Below are 27,862 nucleotides of genomic sequence, written 5' to 3'. Positions count from 1 at the left end.
TTTATAAAAGCCAGAAAGTAGAAACAACCCAAATGTCCATCAACTGATGTACAGATAAACAAAATGTGGTATATTCTTACAATGGAATATTATTCAGCCATAAAAAAAAGAAATACTGACACATGCTACAATATGGATGGACCTTGAAAACATTATGCTAAGTGAAAGAAACCAGACACAAAAGGCCACATGTTGTGTCATTCCATTTACAGGAAATGTCCAGAATAGACATATCTGTAGAGACGGAAAGTAGATTAGTGGTTGTCAGTGGGTGGACAGAAAAGGGAATTGGGAAGTATGGGGTTTCTTTCTGGGATGACGGAAATGTTCTGGAATGATATGGTGGTAATTGTTGCACAACACTGTGAATATACTAAAAGTCACTGGATCACACACTTTAAAATGGTCTAAATGATGAATATATGAATTTTATCTCAATCAAAAAATGCAAAAAAATTTTTTCCAGTTGACTTTAGCCCTACCCCAGAAATAAGACAGTCCTAGAATCCACAAACTTAAAAAAAAAAAATCTTTTCCCTCGTCTTTGCAAAAGTCAAGTACATTCACATAGGATGAGAATTCCTTGTATTTTGAAATGAACAATATTTATTCTAACCCTGTTAAAAAATTCAGGCACATTAAAAATTTCACTTAGTAAATAACCGGAGAAGTAGAGGAAATATTACGTGCATCTGCTTAGTGAATACATTTCTAAGATTTGGGATAAATAAAATAAAATAAATAAAATGACAAGGCATTCTATTTAAAGCCTCCTAGAAGTGTCTTCTCAAATTTAAAACCCTTTGGAAGGGATGATAGAGAATAAGGGGGGATAGGAATCTAAGCTGCTAGCTTCTTTCCCTGCCTCTTGTTTCTTCCAGACGTGAAAGCTAAGCTTTGGTCATCTGGGCACTTTGGAATTCTTTTGAATTTCACTCTGTTTTTGGACTGAAATTATTTATGTTTCTGTTTGGAACACTGAGTACCATAAGCTTCCACTATGCACAATGTTCCTGCTTGACCCCCCCCCCCCAAGAAAATCATTTCATTTCTATTGGTCTTCTTATCATGCAGCAGGGGAAGAGTCTGCAGGATGGAGAGCTGTGGTTTAACTTGTTCAGGCGAGGCTCGTATTAGTGCTACACAGCAAACAACAAAAAAATGTCCCGGTCGCAGCAAGATAGTTTGATACCCATGATGCGGTGAAAAAACATGACAGGAATTTTTGTTTTTCAAGGTCGTGCTCACTGGCCTTGCATGTACCCATCTCTCCTATTAACTCTTTCATGACTCTGCTGCTAGACCACAGAAGCTCTTTGAGCAAAAGGCAGGAGCAGCTACATCCTTTGTGGGACCCAGTGTAAGATGAATATGTGCGGCCCCTTGTTCAGAAATTATTCAGAATTTAGAAAAAGGCAACAGCAAGGCATAACCCTAGCAGCTGCACACGGTGCAAACCCAGGGTCCGGTGGAAAGAGTTGGATCCGACACATCCTCCTGGCTCGGGGTTGCACCACCTCCTTCCCGTGATTAGAGGCGAGTTACTTCAACTCCCAGAACCTCACTTTCCCCACCTGAAACGTGAGGCTAATAATCCCCATCTCTCACGTTGCTGCCAGGATTTTTTTTTTTTTAAATCTCAAGCCTGAATCATATTGTTTAACATGTTTTCCATTCTTCTATGGGGAAAGGAGCGGGAGGTATTTCAATGGGGCGTGAGTGGCAGGAAAGCCATTTGGTGGATTAAATGTGGGTCCTTCAAAGACGAAGGAAGGGGGCCAAGAGGGGCTGCTTTCCTCGCATCTCCAACCTGACACACTTTGCCTCGCTCTGGGTTTTTATTAGCTTGTATCCCCAGTACATCAGTGGCAGGGGTGATGAAACCGGTGGCAGATTTAACCCAGGCAGCTGGGTTACTGTCCCGTGGGTCTTGTTGTCATGCTGAGATCTTAAAGTGACCACGGCTGCTTGGTCTGCTGCTCTCCCAGACACTCGGAGAGAGACCACTGAATAGTTAATCGGTGGCAAAGGAAAGGAAGAGGCTGTTGCTTGCAGAAAGCACAGAGAAGCTGCTTTGAAAAATCCCAAGGTGGCTGAGTATCAAGAACGCTGTTCCTGCTTGTGGGCAGCTGTGTGTGCGAAGGGCAGCCTGAGGGCTTAAAATCAAATCTCCAGCCTGGGTTGGTGCCCCTCCCCTGGGGCCCTGGCAATGCAGGCAGAAGGCCTTAAACACTACAAAATGAAGAAACCCTCAGTCCTATCTGAAGAGGGCGGTCATTTACAGTTATCTTTTTTGTTGTTAGCGGCATCCGTGAATAATGTTTTCTAAGGGGGAAAAAAAAAAAGAAAGGAAAAGAAAAAAAGAGTGCTAAGGAGAAAGAAAACAGGATGACTTATTTACCAGGAAAGAACGGCAGGCCCCTTACCTGAAACCTTCTCATGTCCCTTGGGTTTCCTGCTGTTTTCAAACAATTCTGATTGCACTTGAGGAAAAATTTTAAAAAGAATCTGTGAAGAGAAAGCAAGGTGTTACCTTTTTAAGTAAACATGTTTTAGGAGAGACTATATATGCATTATATTAGATTGGATTGGAAAGTGATTGGATTTCAGGTCTGGGGAATTTCAGCCAGCCCTGCCTGTGAAGGAACGTAGCTGACCCACTGCAGTTCGCAAATTTGGATGTTTTTGGTCCCAAGTTGGCTCCATCACTGTTGAGGGCTGCGAAGTGGCTCACAAGCTGGGCTCTGGTTTGTACACCCGCCCCCGAGTGGCTAGGGCATGCTCTCTCCAAAAAAGAGAGACAGAGACAGAGAGAGAGAAAAGAAGAAAAAAAGGCTTCACAAGCAGCAGTGACTCCTGCTGTACAAAATTAGCTTGCTCCAGAGGGTTAAAAGTGGCATGACTGAGCCCAGAATCCCAGGGTTCGTCACGTATGTGGCTTTCCGCTGGCCACACACATCTTCATGCACACATGCCTCACACGTAAACCCTCACACACAAAGGGGGCCTGATATTTTCAACTGGTGGATATAAAATCAGAAAATAATGTTACTGTCCAAAGACAGTCAGTCTGTGCAGGTATATGCTGGGGGTTTTATGATTAATAACAAGTGTGAATGTCCTTTCAGACCCTCTATAGATTATCCAGAAATATACAAAGGCACAGAATAATGGTCTGAGGTTATCACTTGTAAGACATATTTTTAAGCCAATATTCTCCTAGATAACCTTTTTTGTGCACTTTTAAAATTGGGCTTCTTTGATCAGATGAGTACAGAAACCAAGAAAAATGGCAGAAGTGGTCTTTTCAGCCATTTACCTATTTAATGTTTGGAATGTTGTTTCGAAATACAATAAGTTTTTCATTTATTTCACTTGCAGAGTCCTTTTCCTTAAAAAAAAAAAAAACAAAAAAAAAACCAGCTTTTGCAGCGTTAAAGTCCCAGGTGAGCAAGGCCTATTTCCCTTTCTGTTACTATGACAACGAAATTTTACCGCAGTCCCAAAGTCCCTTCAGAACTCTACCATCCACGCCTTGAATTAGAACTTTAAAGGAAAAGATATACATTTTTTCCCCAGGATTTACCAACAAAAATAAGTAGAAATCAACAATGCTTCCAAAAATTCTATTTTAAAGCAACGGTTGGTGAGATGCCGTCGTGGTGGCCTTCTGTTTATTTTTATTTCTTTAACAATCACACGAAAGAATTAGAGAGCACGCCAATTAATTGTATTTAGCACTTAAAAAAAGAAAACCTGATGGGGAGATAAACAGTAAATGATGAAAGAGGAGAGAAGAGGAATTGCCCTTTCAGAGCATTTTCTCTAGATTTGCTAAAAATATTTGGCCAAGTGTTCCTGACCCCTATCTATAAATAAGGTTGGGTGTGAATCTGGAAAGAATAGCTAAATGCTTCTTTTCATAAGTTTATAGCATCTGCTTTTCACTTCTCTCTTTGCATCCTTACTGGGGGGTGGGGGTGGGGGCTAAGCATTGCTTCCTGGGCCATGAAGGTGTCCAGGGCCTTTATCCGAGGTACCAGGCAGAGAACAACAAGGCAGAAGCACTCCTTGCTGCTTTATGCGGTGTTCACATTCACAGGCTGCCCCTGCTTTCGAAAGTTCGAAAGTGCAGGGGGGCGTCTGTCCAGAGCAGCCGGAGCGCGTTAGAAAGGAGAGCTGCTTGTATTTAAGAACAGATTGGTCAAAATTCAAACATTTTCTTTCTTAAGGCAAAGCATTCTTTCACTTGTGCCTTCCTAGCGGGGGTCACCTACAGCAACTCAGCAACTGGAGATGCTCTCACAAAAGACTTAAAACTGGCCTTTTCCTCACTTGGGTCTCTTTCCAAACAATAACCCCTGCCCTCACACCACCTTTGCCCTCCAGCACCCGCCCCTCCCCCATGAGTGATTTACATCTTTTCCCCTACTAAAACCAAATTTTCTTTTTCTCACAAATTCCTTGGTTTTGGGCAAGTTTTAGCACAACTGGACTCCTTAGAAAGCGTTCTGTGCGTTATACTTCCCCTCACCTACCCACCCCCCTCACCTTCTCGAAAATGTACCTGTTGAAAACATTAATGTTCATGAAGGCATTATTATATGAATGGTATGAAAGTGCAAAGGAGATAAATGTTTACACAAAATCAAATTGATTTAGGGGAAGAAGGGGCCCGCTGAAAGGCTTTATTCATTTTAAATTACGACCCTTAACAGTTCTTTGGCTAGAAAACACCCAGTGTTGACTCTTTTGCGGGCCTGGGGTCTGAGTTTGGAACCTACCCAGCCCCCTGCACACTAAGGATATAACATCCTGTTCACAAAGGGGAAGCGAGGGGTGGAGGAGGGAGGGAGGAGGGGGAGAGAGAAAGAAAATTCTCTTACATTGTATAGTACTTTCTAAAAGAAGGCGTAGCTACTTCTAAATGGCTAGCACCAGAAATTATGACCTGCGTATTTTAGATGTGGACCTAGAAATCAATTTAAAGGAATTCTGGGGCCTACTGACATCTCCATTTTTTTTCTCTTCCTTTTACTGATGTCTCCCACTTTCCTCCCCTTCAGCCCCTCCACCCTCTATGCTCAGGGGCTTGGTACAGAACCCTCTACTAACCATCCCATCCATTAACCACAGGGTAACTTGCAGGGAATAAATCTCCTGGGTCTAGATCCCTCTGAAGCCTGGAAAATGTCAGCTCTCTCCACTCAGCAACGGGAAACCAAAATGAATTACAAGGTTCAGCCCAAATGTGCGGAGACTCATCAGGATGGAAGTTGTAATTTTCACTTTCTCCAAACAGTGTTGATTCCAGAAATATTCTAACCACTTAGCATGGTACACTCTACAAGGCTTCTGATCTCGTCCCTTAAGAGTGAATGCTCACGGCACCAGGTATGTCCTTGTTTTATTAGAGAAAGAGGAATAGAGAGTGGGGTCCAAATCTGAATTCAAGCCCTCAGCTTTCACTCTGGTTCCTGGGTCAAGTGAGGCAACAGAACAGACCCAAAGGCAGTCCTTCACTGCGCTGATATCTATTAAATGCTGCCAGCGTACTAGTCTTGACCTGCTGCCAACTAACTATGTAACCAAGTTACTTTGCTCCTCTAGGCCTCAGTTTCTTTGACTGTTAGAAGGAAGGTTTCACTGGATTATCTCTAGGGTTTCTTCCAACCTTATTATTCTATGATTGCAAAGAAAAATGTAGAGTTGGCAACCCTCCAGAAATGGGGACACTGGAAGAAGAAACCACTGGAAACAAAAGTCTGTGACTTACTGAAGTCCAAGTGGGGGTGTGTGCGGGGGGCTTCTGAAAGAGAGAACAAACCCCCCGATCGAAGAATAAGCGAGGACAGCTGATGGGTGGAAAGTGGGGCATCTTGGCTGATGCCTTGGCCAGAGCTGGTGGGACCCAGAGGATGATGGGCCGGTTGTTGAGCGAGAGGCACCACTCTCTTAGGATCCTTTCTCTGTGCTTCAGCAGCAGGAGAAGGTAGCTCAGGAATATCACAGATCAGAGCCATCTCTGTCCCTGCTTACCATCCTGTGTGGTCCAGAAGCTGAAGGGTACAGGGGTCACCGAGTGCGGGAAAGAAGGTTTGCCAAAGGTCAGCTCCATGCCACACTCTGAGCTATGTGCTTGATATCCAACGCCTCATTTATTTCTCACAACTGTACGAGTGACAAACCCTCTCACAGCTAGGAAAAACAAAGGCGCCAAGAATTTAAGAAATTTGGCCCAAGATCACACCACTTGTCAGCGGCAGAAACGAGGATTTGAACCTGGGTCTTTCTGGCAGCAAGTTCCACCGGGCGTTCTGTGTTTCCTGCACCAATTACACTGTCGTGATGGTTGCACAACTCTCTCAGTATAGTAAAAGCCATTGAATGATACGCTGTGAATGGGTGAACTTTATAGTATGTACACTATATCTCAATATAACTGTTTAAAAAGAAACTTCAGAAAACATAGTCTGAAAAAAATCAAAAACAACCCCCAAAAACCCATGAAGGATTCTGGTTTCTTGGCGAGGGAGAGAGAGGACTGTAGTATCCCAAAAGGAAAACATGAGGTCAAAGATAGTTGGCGTGGAAGGAAATCCTTACCACTGAAACCCCCTGATGAATTCATTCATGTACTCATTTGGCCGATTATTAAGTGTGGAGTATGAAAGGATCAGCAGAATGGCAAACAAGATGGACAAAATCTTGCCCTCATGGAGCACACAACCAAACTATTTGAAAAATGCTTCTTCAGTTTCTGAGATGAGCCTGGAGACCCCTGAATACGGGTCTGAATAAGATCCCAGAGGATTACCTAGTACCCAAGAAATCTCTTCTCCTCCTAATCTCTGGAATATTAGAACACTCGGCATTGTTCAAGAACACAAAAGCTCCTAGGTGGCTCTAGACATGTCCTGAGCCCACCCCAAATAAAAACTGAGACTCAAACTAGATGTACAAGTAGGGTGCAGAGTTCAGGTCCAGTGGTGGGGTCAGTGGGGAATCTCTAAATCACAGGAAGGGTAACTACTTTATATTCATGCCAGACTTCGAGATTATAGCCAATGATCTAGTACAAAACGCAGCGTACTATTTCTCCAGAATTGTGGAAGAAGCCATTCAATTGACCTCCAATTAGAAGCCCAAGATCTAGCGCCTTCTAAAAAATTATAATACAGAAAATCTTTTGGAAAGCACTGTGGAAGGCACAGAGTCTTCTTTCAAGAAAAAAATTAGATAGGAGTGTATATCAAAAGAATGTGAACTTGGCACTAGTAACAGCTACTGTTATGCAGAGCCTTACTCTATGCAAAATAACATGTAAAGTACCTTTCACTTTGAAATTTCATTCCTTATTCCCTTAAAAAAAATTCTACTTCCATCTACCCTGGAAACAGCTTCTGTGATGACATGGCCACATCTTATACACCATGGAGATGGGAACATCCCCACACTCTCCAAGGGCCAAGAACGGGGATGCTGTATCTGGTTCTCTTTCTGCCACAACGGCCATATATGCAGGTTGGATCACTAAAGGCTGAGCCATATATAGAGTTGATAAACCATGTAGGTGCTTAAAGGTCTATGTCTATTGATTTTTGAGGAAGACACATTTCATCTGGATTAACTGCTAAACCTCCTTTTCCAGAGTTCAATAAATTAAAATCTAATTGCCTTCCACTGTTCGTGCATACTTCTGAAAAGAAAATAATCCTTTCTCTTAGAACACTCTCTCATATCATTTGTGAGAACTACCAAATGTTGGGATGGGCTGAATCATAAAATCATATTTGAAAGAAATGGGCAGTTACCTCTCTTCTCCCAGGATTCTTTCAAGCTTACAGTCTTTACGGGCAGAGGGAGAAGCCGTGTTGGATGGTCACATCCATGGGGCCATTTTCTTACTCTTAAGAATAGCCTTCATGGCAGCTCACTCTGCTTGAGATGGTAGGAAAACCCCTAAGTGATCGGTTTCCACTTGAGACCAGTGTAAAACACAAAGATAATGTCCTAGCTTTAATCTAGGTCTTAATTGTAACATCTTCTTTGAACCTTCTGACAATAGAGGGAACACGTTTTCCTCCCCCCCAAAGCCACCAACAGAATCCAAATTCAGACAGCCCAAATAAGGAGAAGGACAGCAGTGGGCCCCGGCCTTGGCCAGAAGATGACGTGCCCTTGATCAATCTGTGGATTGTTGAGGTGGCAGCCCAAGATTAGAAAGGGCCCTGAAGCTCTTAAGGCCTTGTGAAGACCCTCACTCAAGTCCACAAAAAAGAAGAGACTGTGGGAGGTCAAACTTCGAGTTGGCTCTTGCTACACCCCCCCCAAAAAAAACGTGACAATGGGACATCTGAGAATGCTTGCTACCTGCAATCTGCTTGGTACGATGGCAGTTGGTACAAGGACCCAAGAAGATCCATGGAAAGAGGAGATAATTTAAACGTTTTGACTGACTGGTTTATTTAAGCTTAAATCAGATACTCATTTTTATAAGCTGATTTTCCATGCAATCCACTTATTTAAATGACTCCTTCAAATGTAAATATAGGTACACAAACAGAGTAAGTACAGCATCTTTCCTCTCTACAGACATTCCTAAAGGGTTGTATTACCACAGAAGCTTATTCACCTGCATGATTCCAATGAAAGCCCATTTCAGATCTGAAAGATTTAAGTTTACAGAAAATTTTTAAGGAATATATTTTCTTACTTCTGATTACATTCAATCCCTCTAACTCCCCTTGGCTCAAAGTCTAATTATGATAATGATGATAATAATAAATAAATAGCCCCTATTCATTGACTTCATATTATTAGCCATGTATGGTTTCATTTAATCGCCCCAACTCTGAGAGTAGGAGAAATAACATCTCCATTTTACAGAGGAGATAATCAAGACTCATAAAGGTTAGATTACTTGCCCAAAGTCAAACAGCTAGTAAGTGGAAGAGCCCAGAGTGGACCTCAGGTTTGTCTGACTCAGGAAAACATGGTTAAGGTGGGAGCTTGGCCAAGTTTCTTCTGAAGGAAAAGATGGAACATGTTGCCAAGCAGCTCTTTTTTTCAGGAGACCAGTGAGTGCCTCATGGATGTACACAGGGGATCATGTCGCTGTCTACATCTCACTCTCTGTAAATAAAATCGGGGTCACTCCTCACGTTACAAGACAAAACAAGCAAACCAACAACAATGTCTATCATTCCTATCAGGGACTGTGTTCTCTAGAAGTTCTGTGGCTGTATTGGATTCTGCAGAGGAAGATAAGCAAGTCTATCAGATACTTGGAAAACAAGACACCTCAAGAACCCACATGGTCTCAAGAGGGCATGGCCCACATGGCTGTAGTCTCTACAAGAAGAGTGTAAGACGTTGCTTGAGTGGATGAGGAAGATGCAAGGTCATTCGTCCATCAAGACTATGGAGGGAAAAAAAGCTGGAAGTCAAAAGTGTAACAATAAGAAGTTGAATTAAGTCTTGGAAAATTTTTTTGAGAATAAGTCACCAAAGCTAAAATTTGAAAGCATTACCCAGGGGACGGAGGGGAGTCTGCTACACTGGAGATTTTTAAATAGACCAGCAAGCGAATTCCTTTGAAGGCAGATAATTTCAGTCCATGTGACACCTCACTGGGTGGTGTCCCTATCAAGCCATTTCCAGATGATGTCAAGGCTTTTGTAGTTATTATTATTGTTGTCGTTGTTGCTTAATATTTCAACAGGGACCTTCAGTGTCATCCTCTGTAACATGACCTCGTAGGCCGGTAGTGAGGATTAGTTATCCATGCAAAGTCTTTGGGTAAATGCCTGGTAATGTCACCACTCGCTACGCCCCCCTCCCCCGAATTGACCCTTCTCCCCCCACCACACTTTAAAATGGCCCATTTTCCAAACAGAACTATACCAGAGGGGACTTGCCACAAATTCAAACCTGGTTCTCTCTGCACTGTTTATCTCTCCAGTACTGGTATATACTCCACTTGAAGAACTTCCCTTAATTTTTAGGGAGAGGTACTTTAAAAAAAAAAAAAAAAGGAAAGAAAAAACCCATGTAATTAATCCATTACAACAGATTGTAGGAGAAGCACAACAACAACAAAAAGATGGTAGGTCAAAAATCCTCATCACGGTTGCCAGTAAACTATGGTCAGGCAAAAGAATTCAGAGCCTCGTACACCCGCTAACTGGCAGTGGGCCCCACCGAATCATTTTCTGTTCAGCATTCACTCCAATTACAAGCTCCTGGAAGTGGCATTTCAGTTTGGCAATAGACCCTTCGTTACCAAACACCAAATCCTGAGTGGGATCTGCTGTGCTCATTTAGGTACCAGAAGGCAGCGACTTCCCCCACTGTGTAATTCTGATTCCATAGCCCCAGATTTCATTTCCAAGTCATTTCATGATTTCTTCCGAAGCGAGGGTCTCCCAAGCTCAAGTGGCAAGGCATTGACCGTAAACAGCCACCGAGGTGCAAAAACAGGGGCTACTTTGATTCTCCACTTATTTCTGACTAGCGACGCACTACAGTTTCTGAGGACCTGGTGTTATATGTTGGGATTTTTTTTTTCTTCTGTATTCAGACATGTCTTCACTCTCCTGAATTCCATCACTTGGCACCAGGAAGCTTGTAGGGAAAAAATTCTCTAAGGAAAAGTCCTTGTTTTTGCACTCAGATGAAAATCTGACACCACTAAGGAAAATAATAATTGAACTCTTTGGGCTTGAATTGGAATGAAACACAACACTAAGAGCATGTTTGTAATTCCAACTGTTCTCATAAAATGTCTTTGGAGGGCTCTTTGCAACGCGCACGGTTCCATCTTTTCCTCTTTTTGTTGTTGTTTTTAACACGAATCCTCTTCTTTGCCCTATCCTTTCCTCTCCCTTCTCACCAAGAAAGAAAAAAGACTGAGCAAAACTGAACATGCTGCAGACTGACTTCAGAAAACGTCTTGCAGTTAGACTTCAGAATTAGTTTACGAATCTATTTCCCTTTCTGATTCCATGACTACTCGGGTGAAGGAGAGAAATGAAGTTATTAGCCAGCCATCAGCTTAATGGGTCCTTACTATCCTATTTCCTTAGTGCCCCTTCTCCCCTTCTGCAGCCTTCCCCTCCCCCTCCCGCCTTTCTGCCCTCCCCGTGAAGCTCATCTATGCTAGGCTGAGCAGTGAACACCAATTACACCAGGAGCCCTTTGCTGCTGCCTGGTCTGCTGGTTTTACTGTTTTGCCAGATGGTTGAGGCCAATGTGTAAAACTCTCTACCCTACCATTAATTCATAACTCGGTAATAACTTTCCCACGGCTCTAGGAAATTGAAATGAAGTGCAAATGTGAATATTTGGAAAGGGAATCAGGGTTGGACAACTATTTTACACCTGACAGAATAGATACCAGTCAGACAAAAAGATGCCCCTCTTTACACAGGCTGGAGCGTTACTTTCCCGAAACCAAGGCCAACTGACTCCATATGCGATATTGGATAATGTAGCAGACCAAGCTCAGAGTTGGGGTTCCTCCTATTCTCGCCTTCGCTCTGCAGTTTCCAGCTTTATACCTATTGCACCTATGGGTCCATTCACTAATGACCTTGAGTGTGAGCATCTATGTAATATTATATTCTGATGACAGAATTATAGATTAGCAGATATGAGTGCATTCTCTTGCTAAGACAGGACACCATCTAATGTTTGTTAGCATCATTAAACTAAAACTGACTTTTCACCTGCTCCCATACCATATGCAGCTGCAAATTTTTAAATTAAACTATGAAGCCATGCATAAATTTACATATATTACAGACTAGCCTCTCCATTTAACATGCAAATGTACTCCAATGTTTCAGAACACCTTCTGTCGCTAATTAATTTGCTGAATTATAATTAGACTAATCCTGCATAATTAATAAGCACAGATTTTTTTTTTTAATTTGTAAGCAGCTTGAGGAGATCATTCACTTCCTTCTATAAACTGCTAAGTAAGTGTTAAAAAAAATCTGGAAAGAACATGTGTGAAAAGGTATGTTTGATGTCGCATACAAACTCAAACTAGCGTGGAAGATGCAGAAGTCAGTACTGATAAAGGTACACATTTGAAGCCAACATTCAAACAATCAAAAAAAATCACATTCAGAGGATGGGGACTAATTCTCCCTTTGTCTCCTTGTATATAGTGTTTTATTCTTTGCCTTCTATCCATCGGCTCTTCCAAGATCACAGAGGCGGGAGAGGATTAAAGTAACCGTATGTTGTATTAGGAGAGATAATGATATTAACACTCCACTGTATATCAAAACACTCTGTGCATGCTGGGTGCTTATAAGCCCCTTTGATGGTATTTGGAATCATTTTCATTTTGGCTGCCAAACACACCCGAGATCCATCTAGTGGAAACAATTAAGTTCCATTAGTACTGTATCCATTTGGTAATGATTACAATGAAGGGTCCCTCTTTAATGCTGAAGAGTAGAGTCTCAAAGAAATGTAGGCATCTGTGCACTTGAAAACATGAGACCATACAGTTTTACAACCAAGCATGAAGCTTAATTTTGACCCCTAAAATAAACCAGGATCAGGAGAGCTCAAGGTATGGGTAGATGACCAGTTAGAAAATTCGAAGCAAGATGGGAATCTAGAAGGCCAAGGTATGCTTAATAGATAGCCACATAAATTGAGATTCTAGAAAGACAAAGTGGGAAATGTGTGTTCTGGCAGGGAAGTTATTAAACCTTCAAAGAGAAATCGAATTTTAGAGAAAACAGAGAGGTCCTCGGCCCTTCCACTCAGCGAATTCACTAATATCAGCGGCCAAAAGATTGTTAGGCCAAAAGGATGGAGCCACCTGAAATGAGCTTGGCTTTCTATCATTGCAATTTCATTTTTTATAGTGACTCTATACACAATAGAAACGTCTTCTGAAGAATGGGAAACAATATACACTAATGATGAAAAATGTGAAAGAGAAGTTAAGGAAACACTCCCATTTACCATTGCAAAAAAAAGAATAAAATATCTAGGAATAAATCGACCTAAGGAGACAAAAGACCTGTATGCAGAAAACTATAAGACACTGATGACAGAAATTAAAGATGATACAAACAGATGGAGAGATATACCATGTTCTTGGATTGGAAGAATCAATACTGTGAAAGTGACTTTACTACCCAAAGCAATCTACAGAATCAGTGCAATCCCTATCAAACTACCACTGGCATTTTTCACAGAACTAGAACAAAAAACTTCACAATTTGTATGGAAACACAAAAGACCCCGAATAGCCAAAGCAATCTTGAGAATGAAAAACGGAGCCAGAGGAATCAGGCTCCTGGACTTCAGACTATACAACAAAGCTACAGTAATCAAGACAGTATGGTACTGGCACAAAAAACAGAAATATAGATCAATGAAACAGGATGGAAAGCCCAGAGATAAACCCACACACATATGGTCACCTTATTTTTGATAAAGGAGGCAAGAATATACTATGGAGAAAAGACAGCCTCTTCAGTAAGTGGTGCTGGGAAAACTGGGCAGCTACATGTAAAAGAATGAAATTAGAACACTGCCTAACACCATACACAAAAATAAACTCAAAATGGATTAAACACCTAAATATAAGGCCAGACACTATAAAACTCTTCGAGGAAAACATAGACAGAATACTCTATGACATAAATCACAGCAAGATCCTTTTTGACCCACCTCCTAGAGAAATGGAAATAAAAACAAAAAGAAACAAATGGGACCTAATGAAACGTAAAAGCTTTTGCACAGCAAAGGAAACCATAAACAAGATGAAAAGACAACCCTTAGAATGGGAGAAAATATTTGCAAATGAAGCAACTGACAAAGGATTAATCTCCAAAATTTACAAGCAGCTCATACAGCTCAATATCAAAAAAACAAACAACCCAATCCAAAAATGGTCAGAAGATCTAAATACACATTTCTCCAAAGAAGATATACAGATTGCCAACAAACACATGAAAGGATGCTCAACATCACTAATCATTAGAGAAATGCAAATCAAAACTACAATGAGGTATCACCTCACACCGGTCAGAATGGCCATCATCAAAAAATCTACAAACAATAAGTCCTGGAGATGGTGTGGAGAAAAGGGAACCCTCTTCCACTGTTGGTGGGAATGTAAATTGATACAGCCACTATGGAGAACAGTACGGAGGTTCCTTAAAAACCTAAAAACAGAACTACCATATGACCCAGCAATCCCACTACTGGGCACGTACCCTGAGAAAAACATAATTCAAAAAGAGTCATGTACCACAATGTTCATTGCAGCTCTGTTTACAATAGCCAGGACACAGAAGCAACGTAAGTGTCCATCAACAGATGAATGGATAAAGAAGATGTGGCACATATATACAATGGAATATTACTCAGCCATAAAAAGAAACGAAATTGAGTTATTTGTAGTGAGGTGGACGGACCTAGAGTCTGTCATACAGAGTGAAGTAAGTCAGAAAGAGAAAAATAAATACTGTATGCTAACACATATATATGGAATCTAAAAAAAAAAAAAAAAAAAGGTTCTGAAGAACCTAGGGGCAGGACAGGAATAAAGACGCAGACATAGAGAATGGACTTGAGGACATGGGGAGGGGGAAGGGTAAGCTGGGATGAAGTGAGAGAGTGGCATGGACATATATACACTACCAAATGTAAAATAGATATCTAGTGGGAAGCAGCTGCATAGCACAGAGAGATCAGCTCGGTGCTTTGTGACCACCTAGAGGGGTGGGATAGAGAGGGTGGGAGGGAGACGCAAGAGGGAGGGGATATGGGGATATATGTATATGTATAGCTGATTCACTTTGTTATAAATCCGAAACTAACACACCAGTGTAAAGCAATTATACTCCGATAAAGATGTTTAAAAAAAAAGAATGAGAAACAATTTTCCCAGGTTCATTACCAAACCAAGTGTATCTTCTTCCTTACTAGCCAGCCAACATTTCTTTGCTTTTTTTTTTTTTTTTTTTTTTTTTTTTTTGGACAAAGCTAAGACATAAGCTAGCTTGAGACTTGAGAAGAAAGTTTAAAAGTGCACTGATCCCTCAGAGGCCCGTGGCCACATCCAGGAGCAGATGCCGGGGGCTAAATGGAGGGGCTGCTTCTGCTTCTGCCCTGAGATGCATTTATTAGACTCCCCTCCTCCTTATCCGGAAGGAGGACCCAGAACAGCTACCTCCTGGGGCTAGTGCAATGACTAACCAGAGTGAGAAGAATATTTTGAAAGCACCTGGAAAAAGCTGCTGCAATTTTTCTGAGCGAAGCAATGTTATTACTTGGATAGTTTGGACACATAAGACATTTGGACCGTTCTTCTGATCCAAACCATAGCCTTTGCCGTTGGTCCCCATCTGAAGAGATTAAATGGTTCAGGAAGATTTTTAAAAGCCTAAAAGAAAGGGAGCTTTCTGTGCCTTTCTGAGTTACTCAGAAGGAACATAACAACAGCTGGAATAATAATATTAATAAGAGGCTAAAATTATTTCCTTTCCAAAAAATATACGAATGGCAGTGGAAATCTTTAATAATCTCTTCACCTTTCAAGAAAAATCATTTTAATGTATTGTGCTTGTCTTTCAGACTCCCCATACCCCATTGTGAGTGGTTATAAGAGGAAATCTGGTTGCTCGGTAGTCGGGAACATGTGCGGGTCTCTTTTTCTAAAGCCAAAAAGTGTTTAATGGTTAAACTCAGGGTGAAAGGAAGGGTCTCCCCACTTCCTACCGTCATGTGTTGGACCGAGCATCCTACTGACTCTCTGGGGAGCATCTTAGAGTTGGAAAGAGGCAGACAGGTCCCCCGGTCAAAATCCCTGTATTGACAGGCAGGTGGTTTGGTTTTGGCATTTGGGGGGTATTTTCTTCAGCTTTGCCCAGTCAATTTATAACTATGTACCAGTGGGAGCGAGCAAAGGGGAAACAATTGTGATCCACGTATAGTTAGCTTTTGAGAAATTCCTGACAAGTTCTTAGGGGGAAAGAGAAATTACTTAGGGGCATTTAAACACAAAGGTGTAAAACAATTAGCTCACAGACCCACATCTCCAGCTGGTGGGTTTTTCCCCTCACAGATATATTCCAGGAAATTTCTCTAAATTAATTTTTTTGGCAGGAGGATTTTCCTCCACGAACATCATTCTAGTTTGTGCTTGTGATTCATTCTCTCTCTTTCCCTTTCTCTTCTCTCTCTTCCCAGTTTCCAAATTCAGGATGGCGTGTTATGGTTTTTAAGGGCTTCATCAAAGTTTACAGCAGGGTCAGGGGAGAGCTGAGTTGGGAAGAAAGGGTGACTGCAGAAAAGAAACCAAGATGAGAATTACATCAAAGCTCCATTTCATCTGAAGAGTATGACGGCTCGCCTCCACTCCAGCCATGAAGACCCACATTCACAGCTAATGTAACCTTCATGCCAAAAAAAGGGAAAAAGAAAGAACGTGTAACCTGACAGGTAGCAGGTGGTACATATGGAATTATCATTGGCTATTAACACCAGGTTGGATATCATATTAGCCACTTTCAGACTGCATTTGCCAAACCCACATAAAAATATAAAACCAGGTATTTCAATATTCTGTCGCTCCCTTACCAAAACAGATTTCCTTATATTACTCATAGTGGAGTCAGCCGGCTTTCATTAGAATTTTTTTAACTTTTTTTTCCTTAAAGGAAGAACTAAACCTAGTTGACAGAAAAGAGAAACTGGGACAAAAATCAGGTCAAGAATTTGATACAAAAGACATTCAGATAAAGCTAATAATATTCCAGAGTGTTGTTAGTTGAGCAGACTATGATTACATTCGTCTAATCTCAACCCAAGCCCTATATAATCTACGTGAGGTTCCAGGAATCAGAAAAAAAATTTCCATTTTTTTTTCATTCAAACTTTGTTGATTCTAAGTCCTCTATTCACTCTGTGGGATGTGACTAACTTTTTGGAGGTTTCCAAATCTTAGTACCAAAAAATGAAACCTTTCTTTTAGCTGCCTTTAAGAGATTTTTACTTGTTCCCCTTTTCTTCATTGTCTGGAATACAATTGCATTTTGTATTAACTCTGGTCATCTCAGAAAGACCACTAACTAGTCGGTTTTCATTCTGCCCATGAGTAGAGAACCAGAATCTCTCCTTTCATTTTCTCTTTCAAAAAACTAAGGCTCTGGCGAAAAGTCTCATGATGGAGCCAGAAACCATCTAGACCCCAGCCTCTCCACGGGGAACAGAAGCGGTCCCTGGGCACTTTTCCTGGGCCATCCCACATTTCTAACCTTTCTCTTCCATACCATAGGATCAGTACGCTGGATTACCAAAACAGGACATGAAACTGAACCACTTTATTTCAAAAATGGAGGCTAGGCATAAAGCCCCATTTGAGCTATTGGGATTTCTCACCCCAGGTTCAAAAGGAGGCTAGATGTGAATGGGGCAGATTCATGTGACGCCCCTAAGTCAGCCCCAGTTTGCTTAAAACAAGACCCTGAGTTCATTTTCAGGGTTCAAAAGTCCTCGACTGAGCCTCGCCAAACTCCAGCTGTCCAAAGAAGTCACAACTGATGAGACTTTATCTTTTTTTTAAACCTGGTTTTATGTTACTTGGTGTTGTACAAGTCCAGACCATTTCTAAAGATTGAAGTTGATCTTTGATACTTATTCCTACCCTTCATTAAATGAGATCTGTTCTTAAAGCCTGCTGCAGTACATAGTGTATTCACTTGAGACCATATAATCAGGATGACTCTAATAAAGAAAACTGTTCCTGAGAAACCGACTGTGAGGGTATTTGATATCTACAAAGATCCTAAACTTTAAAATAGTTCAACTGCTCATTTCCTCTGCCAGAACACATAGCGTTATTGCGTCAACACGCACACACATGCGCACACAAGACAGGGTAGCACAGAAAAAGATAAACGTTGCATCTAGTCCCTAAAACTCAGTTGCAACTCTCAGTGCTATTGGCTTTCTCTCCCTCCAAAATGCCTTTGAAAGAAGTTCTCATAAGCCAAAAGAACCACCGCAAGTTCTTTTCAGGATGAGGCAGAGAATTAAATAAATGACTAAAATTTTAAGATCGTGAGGGGAAAGGAAGACCTGGAAAAACAACATGCTCAGTATCAGATAATCTGCAAAAACCCGAGACTGGGTTTTACCCAAATGAGCCTTCCCTGCCCTAGACGTTGGAGTTGGGTTCATGGTCTCTCCCCACTCAGTGGACAACGGAACACAGCCATTAACGGAAAAAAAAATAAAAAATAAAAGACTTCCTCTGGGGAGTCAAACAGCTGACCGGGGAGTCAAACAGCTGACCTGGAAGTAAAACATCTCAGACCTTCACTCAGAGGCCACAGAGCCTGTTCGGCTTTCTCAGCGAGCACAGGACTGGGTCCAGGAGCATGGGAAAGCGATGGCCACAGCTCCCTGGGGAAGACGCACAGAAGGTCGCGCGGCCAGGCTGGGAGAAAGGCAGCTCCTGCAGCCCAGTAGTGGCTGACTCGGACACCAGCAACCCAATGCCAGCTTCTGCCTGTCGAACCCATGGTCAGGACGGCCACCCCCAGAAACGGCCCAGGAAAGCCTCTGGCCCAGCACAATCCCAGGGAAGTCATCTTGTCCCATGCATGAGTCGGAATGTATTGGCTGTTCATTTGACCTGAATTGAAGTTAAAAGTCCTCCACCCCTCCCGTTAGAATCCTGCCTTGAAATACAGCAGAACCAGAGAAATCAGGCCCATTTCTTTCACCAGCCCTCAGCTTGCCAAGGTGATTACAGCAAAGCCACACTGAACAAACAGCTAGGCATCTAGTCCGCGTCTAAAGTTCTTTATTTTTTAAGAAAAAGAAAAACGAAAAGAAAAGGAGATTTCACCACTCCTGGTGTGACACGCCTGCTTCAGATATTTTTTTAATAATACAGGTTTTTGAGCTGATCAAAATGTGTTCCCATCTCTCTGCTTTGTTATCTAAGGTCTTGAGTTGGAGGTGAGGGGGGCATTTTTAGTTCAAGTCCCATATAAGTCAGAATGAAAGGCCCAGTGAAGTCTAACTCATGGTCCTTCACAGTTTGTCCTAATCTTCTATGATTTTGTTAGGAATATATTCTATCTTGGGGCTGGCCAAGATTATAATAATGCCTTTTTTGGTGAACAAAACTAGGCAGATTGACTTTTATATTGCAATTTAGAAAAACAACAACAAAAAATAAAACAAGAGATAAAGTAGTTCGTGGACCAATTTTGTTCTTAACTCTTTTAACCTGGGCTTCACCCTTCTCCGAATGAGATGACTCACTGAAAAGTGAAGATAAATGTCATCTCCGTTCCACGTGATCTATGAAACTAATCCCCCATGTTTATGTTAATACCAATCACGTAACATAGGATGCAGTCTGACCTACAGGATAAAACAGAAGAGGGAGGAGAACATGTTCAATCACTGTCTGTACTGCCGACAATATTTTCACCTCTCTGTGTTTCACTTGCCTATCTCGCCCCTTGTACACGTTCCCTCACGTCTTCCCTGTTAAATTGGGCAATACCTCTGAGAGATGCTGCGAGAATTACTGAGGTGCTTTGGGAAACAACTTAAAACACCTTTTAGAACTTTCCTGTAAAACAGCGATATCGTTCCTACCACAGCATCGGTCTTCTGGTGAAGAACCAGAACACATTGAGCAAACTGTCCTTCTCCTCAGTAAAAAAAAACGATCCCACGCAGGCGCCCTCCCCCCAAAGTGTTCCGTTTATTTCCTGAAAATAAATTACACGGAAGGAGGGCACGACATCTAGTAATTAAGTCGCCACGTGAAGAAGGGATCAACGCTTACACTTTAGGGGTTAAACCCAGAGCCGATGACTTCGGGAAGGAATTCATGTTCTGTGTTCAGCTGTCAAATAAACTGGGAGCTCTGTGTTTGGTGTCTGAAACATCTTTCGAAACACGAAATCAATTTAATATCAATAATTGCTAGATAGATGCTCGATTCAATGAACCAACGCAGACAGCTTTGTTCACAGAGAAAACAGGGCCAAATGGTTTTCATTAGCATGACTAATCCTGAAGTTGCGTGGTTCGATAGTCAGACGTCTAAGCATGAATTCTGACTCTTGCGATATAGAGTTTGGCACAAGACATTACGAATCCAGCTATCCGACTCCTTTAACATACAGGCTGGATGTCAGAAAAGCAAGGTGACATTTAAAGCACCTGTATCAACTACAACGGTGCCCACTGGAGCTCGGTAAGATACCAGGTGCATGGAAAATAAGGAACTTGCCCTTCAATGCGGGGCTGAGGCTTTTCCCAGACCTGTTTCTGAGGTGCTCTGGAAACACCTGCTTTGCCCTTGGGGGGACAATCTTAACAGTGGTTTCAAAAACCAGTCCTGTTTTCAGAGCTCTCCAGCAGCCCTGTAATGCCGGCATTTTCCTGTTGTGATTACAGGACCAAACGGGGCCCCGTCACGTGGAGAGCTGGTAGCATTTTCACCTCAGCCCCTGGGAATATTTCCGTTTTTTGGAAATTCGGACATATCTCTTCTCCTTGTAACGCTCTCGATTGTGAAAAGTTATGACAAATTTTATCCCTAAACCACCTGTGAATGTCAGAATCTCTCTCAGGCTTAACTGGAAAAGAATGGGCTTTGCAGGAGAGCAGGGGTGTATAAAAAGAGCCAAGGAAGGTCAGCAGAGTGACTGGTGAGGGTGGAAGCTGGGGGACTGTCAGGGCCTGGGCTCCACCAAGGACTCTGGGCCCTGGTACAGGGTGTCATGTGGACATGTGCAGCGCTGGCAGAGCACTTGGGACCTTGCAGAAGGTACCCTGTGCACGTTGTCATTTGTCTCTAATCCCCAGGTGCAGCCACTCGCCCTTGACCCACCGTGACATTACTCCAGCTAGTCCTTGTGATAACACTTCATCAGTTGCCTTTTGAAGTGTGTATGTGTGTGTGTGTCTGTGTGTGTGTGTGTGTCTGTGTGTGTGTGTGTGTGTGTCTGTGTGTGTGTGTGTGTATGTGTGTGTGTGGACTGCCAGAAACACAGAATAGCTCTTCGGGGCCGCCAAACCTCTGCTCAAGTCTCCTTTGGAGGTCTGCGGGAGCCTTGGGTCTGAGCAGCTGCCTCTGAGTCACGATGGGCCTTGGGGCCCCAAATCCCTTCATAGGCCATCTGGGGAAAGGGAGAGAGAACTCAGCTTTTCATTTCCATGATACAAAAGAAGATTTTTTTTTAAAGCCCTTATAACCTATGTGGGGAATGCATTGAAAAGTCAAGCATGATTATCTCTATATTTGGGTTTGAAATTCACAGACACTGATTGGAAATGTTTCTGAAGTGCAACTGATTTCTGCAAGTATCAGCCAGTGTCTTCCAGGTTCTACTCTCTGTTGGTGTGTGTGTGTGTGTTTGAGTGTGTGTGAGTGTGTGCATTGTTGATCATAATGGTTCTCTCACTTACCCAGTTTACATGGCTGCAAACTGTTCCTCAACCCTCCCTAACCCAACAGGAGTTCTCAGGAGTCTGGACTCAGACGTGCAGTCAGCTCAGAGGAGTGAAGAGGTGTCAGGCCCTCTGCTGTGAGGCAGGACCACCAGGTGAGGGCTCCCTGTCCCCAGGTACCGACAGACCACACCACAACGTGTGAAGAGGACCCTGTCGTCCTCTCCCTGTGGTGGCCTGGTTGAGAAATGAAGGGTTTCTGTGAATTCTCTGGGACTGAATCAAAGGCAGCCTGGCTCACCCACTGGAGATGCCGTTGCAAAAGGAAGGTACTTAGGAAACATCCTGTCTGGCCCATGAACTTTCTCCTCCCACCCCCACCTTTCCTGTCTTTCTAATGTTCTTCCCAAGTCTCGCTAAGAAATAATACACGACTGCTTGGATTGGATGGTGATCAAGTCTCTTAGGAAATAGTCTGGAGAGGTGGAGAGGACTCCTGCCTCTGTGAGCTGAGCCTCTCAGTCTTTATCCCTCGACTTGGACTTTTTCTCCAGCATCACCTTCTCTGATTCAGAGTGCACCCTACTGAGGGTTTTCGTTTCGTCAGAAAATCTGCGTGGGTCCCGGTTTCCATGAAGCTCATTGATCCCTCCCACATGTTTTACTTAGTAAAGAAGTGAAGGCCAACTCCCAGAGGCCCGAGTCCTGTCCACATTTCCAGGCTATTTCCTATGAGATTTTATCCCCTTCAACCCAGGCAATAGTTTATTATTTCGCAGCAAGACTTGAGAGGTACCCTAGAAAGTTCTATGCATCACCTTGGAAGCAATCTAAATTCGCTAAACTACCTGAAAGGTATGAGAAGAGGCTCTCCAACAGTTCAGGTAATCTCTTGGGATCAGGAAGAACGTCCCTTTGATCTCTTGGGACCAGCAAGAGGGTTTTGAAGTCCCAGGATTCAGGAAACAGAAGAGGGTTTCAGGACTTTGATGGTGAGTTTTGAATGTCAACTTGGCTGGGCTAGAGTACCCAGTTATTCAATCAAACACTAACCCAGGTGTTACTGTGAGGGTATTTTGTGAACGTGCTTCACATCTATAATCAGTTGACTTTCAGTAAAGAAGACGATCCTCATAATGGGGGTGGGTCTCATCCAATTGGTTGGCGGCCCCTAAAGAGCTAAGATGGACGTTTCCCAGAAATTCTGCCCCAAGATTACAGCATCAATTCCTGCCTGCGTCTCTAGGCTGCCAGGCTGCCCTATGGGTTTTGGACTTGCCAACCCAACTGCATGAGCCAATTCCTTAAAATAAATAAATTAATATATACACTTAATTTATTTATTTTAAGGCATTATATATATATATAATTTGTTGAATTATATATATTATTTATTTAAAGGATTATATATATGTACACACACACACACACATATCTATATAATCTCCTATTGGTTCCTCTCCAGAGAGAACTTCCATCATAGACGCTTAAAGACACAAGAGCCTGGCAGTACCAAATCGCGGCCACTTCTTCGCCTGGGTGGATAACTCCTGGGTGAGCTGTCCTGTTCTTGGTGGACATTTAAGCTTCCTTCTGAGTGTTAGAAGATGGGATGGGGGAGAAGAGGGAACATCCCCATGATTTGTGCTGTCATGGCCTTACAACACTTATTTTTACATCTCAGTTGGAACTTAACTCTGAAACGGAGTTCACATGATCTTGTTATTATTATGGTCCAGCTATAATTAAAGTGTGTCAAGTATTGTGGGTTGGTTTTTTTTTTCTTCTCTGAGAAATTCCCTACGTCTCCAGAAGGGTTACATAACTAATAAGAAAATCTTGTCAGGAATAAAACCTGGCCTGTATGGCCTCAGGAAATGTATTTACTCCATTCAGTGAAAACAGAAATACAAGGAATCAGGCCCATTGTATACGGAAACAAGGCTTGTCCCTTTTCCTCCACATAACTGTGGCCAAGCTTTCAGAAACGGTCAAAATGGGTTTCCCCTAATTAGTAGGGAAAAGAAACGGCTGAGGATCCGGTAGATTAAATGCTTTTCTTTAGGGTGAATTCAGTCGGGGGGTGGGGGTGGGGCGGGGGGGAAGGCACAGCTAGCATGGATTCCTAAAACATTTACCCTGCTTTCTTGGGGCTGTTTGGCATTTACGATGCACATGCCGAATTTCCATGTGCTTCAGGAAGAGAAGAACCTCTTAGAAACCTGGTCTTTATGAGCTCAAGTCCTAACATGTGTTGACTGCAAAAGAGAGTAAGAAACCCACAGAAACCTTTCATTTGTTCCAGTCCATGGAGATGGAAATCTATTCCACCATGGAGACGGAGGGTGGAAATGAACCAGAGGATATCCCTTTTCCACCAAGAAGCGGATCAGACTTGGCAAAGCTACAAACTGAGCAGGAAATATTCCCTACCTTCCAAGATGAACCTTCTACGTGGGAGGCCCCTACCCTACGGGGTTCTTATTGAGATGCCTCCATATCAACACTCCATAAGTGGTAGTTGTTGTTATTATTGTGATCAGCTCAAAAAGAACTGTGCAGAGTCCTACTGCAAATAATACAACTACCTAATGCTTACTGGGCGCTGACCAACGATCCGCTTGTATGAATTCATTTGCGTGCTCACAATGCATTAACTGTATTATATTCATGCGTTGCTTTCATTGTAACGTATGAATGCACTGAATGCTTGTGAGATGAGTATCACTCACATCCTCCTTTTACACAGATGGGGAAACTGAGATGTAAAGAGGTAAGGCACTTGCACGAGGTCACACAGCTATTGGACGATGTAGAAGGGATACGAGCCCAGGAATTCTGGCTCCAGAGTTGACGTGTTTCACCACGGCACTCATCCAACTCCCATGAGGGGGAGAAGTGATCACTGCAATTTCTTTTTTCCTCTGAAGCATTTTTATCGGGTGATTTAAAGCACTGAATTCGATGTTTATTGAGAGCAGACACTCAATAAGGCTGTTTATTGTGTGATCATTGTGTTTTGAAGGCAGAGAACGTTTCTGTTTTAAAATTTATTCCCTTTGTTCCTTCCTTCCCTTCTATCGGGTACCTTTTTATTTTCTGCTTTTGAAACCTAGGTTCTACCCATCTTTCAGGGCACACACAAAGGTCATCTCCTTTATAAATCTTGATCCTTCGGTCCACAGGGTTGCCCCCTCCTTGGCATACATGCACACGTGCATGAGGAAGGTCGTACTGGTGCTGGGGGAGCCTTTACAACTCCTTTCTCCACCCCCGCCCCCCCTACCCTATCACTAAGTTGCAGGCCTTTAACCAGATGCAGATAACCAGTGGGAAGACGAGTGATGTGGAATCGTGTTAGAAAGGGCTAAGGTTTGCAAGAGACAGACAGGGAGACAGAAGGGGAAAAAGTGAGAGGGTGAGAACTTAAGGATGAGAATGAGGAGAGGGGATACAGATTTCGTGGCAGCCGAGGAAGGGAGAAGGAATGGAGAACAAAATAACAATGCAAAAATCTTATGAATTGCATTCCCCTCACTTACTTTACTGCTCCTTGAAAGATGCCTAGAAGAAAACTAGAATTATTTTCAATTACTTCTGAAATGCTTGAATGTGACACATGCTGAGACAGGCACACACAGGCTTTTGGTTTTACTCAGCTCACATCCCCAAGGCTCATCCAAGATCATGTATACTTCTCGACTGTACTGCCCCAAGTAGTATAGAAGAAAAGTTCTGGGAGAGCTGGTTTACAGCCCATTACTTCACAGCTGTGTGACTTTAGGGAAGTCACTGAACTGCTCTGAGCCTCACTAATGTCCACCTATAAGAAGCAAGTAAGACAATCTATGCAGAAGTGTGCTGGGAACCATGAAGTGCTACATCAATGTTACCACGACTCCCTGCCTGGAAGGGACTCATTGAAATCTTGTTGATTGACTGACTGATTGATTAACTCTGGCCAGCTTCCTTAAAACATCCCTCATTGAGCTGAGAAGTGGGACAGCTCTGTAAGTCAAGCGACATCCAAGAAAATCCACTTGGCTTTACAGCAGCCCAGTCCAAGGGGTTTTTAAGTTTATAAATTTACTTACAAACAAATCACTTTCTGTTGTTCAATGAACTGCACTTTGGTGGAGACGATGAGATTCGTCAGAAGAAATGAGAATGTCATTTTGGCTAAAGGCACATTTGAAGTTGGAAGGACCTGGATTCCCAGAATCTAATTGGAGAAGACAGAGACGCCAACACCCTGGACCAGCTCTGGACACACAGTAGGCGTTTCTGAAAACACCAGGGCTTTGATTGGGTCCATCCATTTCTGAGTATGCTAGCCTGCCTGGTAAGGTTGTTGTGAAACACCTCAGCACTTCCGTGACCTCATGCAAACAAAAACGACTTGAAGTTGAATAGCGTTGAAGCGAAGGAAACTTCAAACTAAATTTTTATTGAAATTCTCCCCATTGTCAGCCGACATTTTCAATTTTCATTTCCCTGCCTCAGCCCGTTTTGCCATAGAAACTTGGATGTTTTCATTGGACAGCAGCCAGTGAACATTGGACTGAAGGGGTACACTATAAATTTGGAAAAATAAATAAATGCTTCAGAACTTCCACTTGAAAACCACAGCTAAAAATGAAATCAAATCTGACCCACCCCTTTTCTTTTAAATTGTGGGAACAGACTCAGTCTGCCTCAATTTTTAAGCCCATATTAAATTTTATATAAGCACCTTGGAGACCCATGCCTGGCCTGGTCTGAAGCAACTGTGGACCCTTTGACTCATACACAAGGTCTGAAGAGCTTGAACGAGAAGGTATCATCCCTCCTACACCACGTTCCTTAATAAACATGTGTGCTTAAAAAATAAAAAGGGAAGGAAAATCGGTGTATGGGCATAGAGAAAATAATTTACTCCAAATTGCTCCTTTGATGAATGTGGACAAAAGAATAAAATTTGTCACCCAGCTAATATTACCATCAATATTTTGTCCAGCTACATTCCTTCCAATTTAAAAACAGTTCAATATCCCTTTTACCTTCAAGTAGCAGCACTTAATAAACAGTGATGGATGGTTTTTATTTTTGTTCGCACTTCAGTCTTCCCTGCTCCTGTTACGAGGGCACTGTTTTGCTTGGGGGAAATGTAGATCTTCCGTCTTTCTTGCATTGACATACATCCCTCAAGGAAAGACGGCCATATTTAATTCATAACCCCCATCGGCTACACAAACATACAACTTCCCATCAATTAGGCAACACAGAGATGCTGTTAAAAATCAATGAGCTTATTATTAAATATATTTTTTTCACGTAGCAATAATAGTTATTGCCTCACTATTGTTCTTACTGCAATGTCAGCTGTTGAGGCAGCTTTTCAGAGAGTTTGATTGGTTTTGATGTTGCTAGCAAGGCATTCTAGGAAACGAGGGATCCGGGTGAGGCTTTCCTGTTCTGTCTCCTGCCACATTTAGAAGCCATCAAGAAAAGGGGGAAAATGAATGCTGTAGAGGAAGGAACCTTGGACTGGAAGCAAAAGACCTGGGTTCTAGACCCAGCTCTGCACATAACTAGCTGTGTGACCTTGGGTAAGTCTCTTCTCCATTCTGAGCCTTAGCTTTCCTCATTTCTAAAAATGAGAGGGTTAGCCCACATGATTGCTGGGGTCCCCTCCATTCTGAAATGTGGGTTTTTCTAATAACTGTTGTTTTACTGACAACGGAAACAGGGAGAAATTGTTTCAGTTCAGCAACCCTCAATTGTTCTTTTCAAAAGACTCTTGTTTTAAAAAAAAAAAGGAGTGGGTAGAGAAGGGGAAATGCTACCAAATTTGGAACAGACGTTCAATTGATCCGGAAACCAAATACGTCCATATTTGTGTTTTCATCCTCGTTGTGTGTTTATTAAAAATAATTTTGATATTTTGACACATGCCACTACTGTGGGAGCCTGCTGCCTACAAACAGAGATGTTAAAACTGTGCCAGCACATGCAAAGGTTAAAAACAACATTGCACAGATTTTGGCAACTACATCATATGCTGTCTGGCCGCAGCTGATCTGAACTGAGTCCCCCATAATTACAGGAGAAGGTGGAACAGGTTTGCTGCTAATTGGAAAATTCTGCAAATGGCAGCACTGAAGTAAATTGACAGTCGTTAGAATATTAGCAAAATGAGAGTACTGATTAGTAAAAAGCTCAGATGCAGACTTTTTTTTTTTTACTGCCGGATTCTACTGGCAAATTGATAATAAAAGCTGAACTTAATAATAACAGCTGTTATTTGACCTGGTAATATTTTTTTTAATCTGTTGCTGTTCCCAGACCAATAACACATAAAGAAGGTCTGTATCCACTGTTGCAAAATTATTTTGAATCCCAAAAGGTATGTTCAGAG

At 42.4% G+C, this 27,862-nt stretch overlaps 1 protein-coding gene across 4 annotated transcripts in view; it reads right to left on the bottom strand.

Annotated features, from left to right (window-relative positions):
• EBF2 (EBF transcription factor 2) overlaps nt 1-27,862 on the bottom strand; it is a 193,320-nt gene that overhangs the window by 55,630 nt on the left and 109,828 nt on the right. For all 4 annotated transcript variants that reach the window (XM_073805827.1, XM_073805828.1, XM_073805829.1 and 1 more), the window contains exon 7: nt 2,427-2,508. In XM_073805827.1, the coding sequence (XP_073661928.1) occupies nt 2,427-2,508 (82 nt within the window). The remainder of the gene's footprint in view (nt 1-2,426; nt 2,509-27,862) is intronic.

Source organism: Tursiops truncatus, chromosome 6, assembly GCF_011762595.2.
Source record: "Tursiops truncatus isolate mTurTru1 chromosome 6, mTurTru1.mat.Y, whole genome shotgun sequence".
NCBI lineage: Eukaryota > Metazoa > Chordata > Mammalia > Artiodactyla > Delphinidae > Tursiops > Tursiops truncatus.
Note: the sequence above shows the minus strand (reverse complement) of the source record. Positions and strands in the feature narration are given on the sequence as shown.